The sequence below is a fragment of the Merops nubicus genome, unplaced genomic scaffold (genome assembly GCF_000691845.1).
Source record: "Merops nubicus isolate BGI_N331 unplaced genomic scaffold, ASM69184v1 scaffold9537, whole genome shotgun sequence".
Lineage (NCBI taxonomy): Eukaryota > Metazoa > Chordata > Aves > Coraciiformes > Meropidae > Merops > Merops nubicus.
Genome location: NW_008622274.1, coordinates 1 through 2914, shown reverse-complemented (window position 1 = coordinate 2914; position 2914 = coordinate 1). Strand labels below are relative to the sequence as shown.

Sequence of the window (2914 nt, the reverse complement as noted above, 5' to 3'; positions counted from 1 at the left end):
TGTTTGCCCGCGCGGAGCTGAGTTGTGCTGATGGCCGCAGCAGAAAAGTGGAAATTTTTAAAAAAACAGCAGATTTGGGGAGGATGGGTCGGCCCGTGCAAGGGCTCGTGCTAAAACATCACAGGTGCTGCCCTGGATAGTCAGCAGCCTCTGTAGGTGCTGAAATGTTTTGTGCCAGCAAGGCCCAAAACCACTCTACAAAAAAAGTACAATTTCAGAAATTCTGAATTCCCAGCTTTTGCTTTATCTTTGCATGTCTGGGTTCCCCCTGCGCTTCCTCAGCTGCGACTTCAAATGGCTGGGTGAGGAAGCAGATGAAGCAAACACACTTAGAGAAAGGACACTGTAAACTGGGCTGTCTTAAAATTAGAATTGTGGCCTAGAGTTTCACTCACTTGGTATCAGAGGTGTATTTTAAATCACTTTTAATTGGTTTTCGTTCTGGTTTGTGTTTTTGTTTGGTTTGGTTTGGTTGTTTTAAATTGTTATAGTTACAGCTCGGCCCAGTCTAAGCAGAACATGCTCTAAAGGAATGGGAATAAAGAGTGCTGAGACCTCACTCTGCTCCCTGGACACAGGCAGGACGTCGCTTCCCATCCTCGTGCCAAAAAAACAGCAACAAAAAGGGTCAGAACGAGGCTGGCGCCGCTGAGCACGGCACAGACTAAGCAGAACTGGCTCCAAAAGCGACGTTTCCGTGGCGGTCGGTCAGGTGCTCCGAATTATTTTGCTGGGAGAAGGCTGGGGACAGATGGGAGCTGCAGCAAACGCAGCACAAGCGGTTTCTGTGTGCAGAGGTTACTAGAACCCAATCTCCCCAGTTATCAGAAGGAATCATCACTCAAGGCCACCTCTGAAGCATTTGTCTCATTTATTATTGGCACCGCCTAGAAATATAACTGTAAAACGTATCTCGGCATTGGTTTGATTGGTCCTTGGAAAGGTGATTACTAAATCTGCTGGGGTTTTTTAAAAAAAAATAAAACCAAAGTCCGTTGGCTGCTGCCAGACCCGGTGGAAGAGCTCCACCCGGTGGCACTCCATGAAGGCACAGCCGGAGGCTCAGCTCTGCTTCTGATTCACCCAGGAAGCCTCAACTTCCAACATTTCTCCTTAAATGAGCGACAGCCTGGAAGGAAGCTTTGCGAGGTGCTGCTCATCGTTGCTATTTCTTTCCCTCTCCACTTCTAAAGAAACAAAACCATCAAGAGCAAAGCAACCGTGTGCTCCCAGGGCATCCGCTCTGGGCTCAAACACCAAAACATCTGAGAGAGAAACCTCCAAGGAACAGGTCACCTGGCTGAGGTAAGGCACCGAGCCTGGGGCTCCAGCTCACAGGATCCAGCCCTCAGAAGTTGTGTGTGATGGAACCACGGCTGCTTCTCCACCTAGCACTGACTTTGTGCTCTTTGAAGTGACAGCGAAGAGTGGAGGTGGCATTTGTGGCATTTTGGGGCAGAGGAAGAAAGGATGAAGTGACTTTTCCCCCCCCTCTTTTACCCATCTTAGGAGATGTCTTGATTTTCAGAGGATTCACGTGAAATATTTCTCTGATGAAGAGTGATAAAAATTATTGACTGCCACTAATCCTCTCTGTAGCAGACACCTTAACTACAATCCCAATTACAGGAGGCATGAAATTACAACCATCAACACCCAGCAAACTTTAAATACGCCCTGCCTCACTAAAGGTGTTTTTACCATGTAAAAACGGGGCTCCTGAAGCTCAGGAGTTTAGACAGCATCAGAATTTCCTCCTCTGGATGCCTGGTAGATACCAATCAGGGAAGATATGGTCCCCAGGAGACCCACTAACCAGGGAGGGAATCGTCCAGCCCAAAGAAATCCTGGGGGCAGCCAGTGGATTGCATTGCAGAGATCTGCTGAGTGCATGAGGATGCTCAAAACTTCAGCCTTCACTTGGGCTTTTGTTTCCTTTTGACTCAGATGTGAGGATGTACTGCTGGAAGCAAAGGAAACATTAGTGATAGCCTATAATGTAATAATAATTAGTGATAGCTTACAGCAATGAGGCAAGGTGGCCAAGAAGGCCACCACCATCCTGGCTTGTCAGCACTAGTGTGGCCAGCAGGACCAGGGCAAGGATCATCTGCCTGGACTCAGCACTCATGAGGCTACCCCACAAATCCTGGGGTCAGGTTTGGACACTTCCCTCCAAGAAGGACCTTGAGGATCTGGAGTGTGGCCAGAGAAGGGCAACAGAGCTGGGGAAGGGTCTAGAGGCCAAGTGTGGGGAGGAGCAGCTGAGGGAGCTGGGGGGGCTGAGCCTGGAGCAAAGGAGGCTCAGGGGAGACCTTCTGGCTCTGCACAGCTCCTGACAGGAGCCTGGAGCCAGGGGGGGGTCGGGCTCTGCTCCCAAGGAACAAGGGACAGGAGAAGAGGAACCAGCCTCAAGTTGCCCCAGGGGAGGTTGAGGTTGGCCCTGAGGAACAATTTCTTGCCCTGGAGGGTTGCCCAGGGCTGTGCCAGGCTGCCCAGGGCAGTGGTGGAGTCCCCACCCCTGGAGGGGTTCCCAAGCTGTGGAGATGTGGTGTGAGGGACACGGGGCAGTGGGGACCTGGTAGTGCTGGGGGATGATTGGACCTGATGAGCTTTAAGTTCTCATCCAAGTGATTCTGTGATTCTGCATGAGAATAGACACATTTGAGTTAAACTGAAGGACAGAAATCATACCACTTGTGCTGCCTCAGCTTTCTTCTTAACAGGAACAAGACTCTCAGGGATCTGAAAACAAGACATCAGAGTTACTTCTCCAGCATCACAGGGGAGAGTTTTTCTCTCCCATTAGCTGTATCTGTGATGAAGATCAGGCTCCCGCGAGGGTCCCTCGTTTTCACCCGATTCCAGGGACTCATCCCGGCCCTCCTCCCCGGCGCCTCACCGCAGGATGCCC

At 50.6% G+C, this 2914-nt stretch overlaps 1 protein-coding gene across 1 annotated transcript; it reads right to left on the bottom strand.

Moving 5' to 3' along the window:
* Positions 1–1734: 1734 nt before the first annotated feature.
* On the bottom strand, positions 1735–1960 carry PEX11G (peroxisomal biogenesis factor 11 gamma; the record flags this gene model as incomplete). Its single annotated transcript, XM_008944729.1, has 1 exon — positions 1735–1960. A coding segment is annotated over one exon (226 nt), but the record flags the coding sequence as incomplete, so codon positions are not given.
* Between the last annotated feature and the right edge of the window lie 954 nt (positions 1961–2914).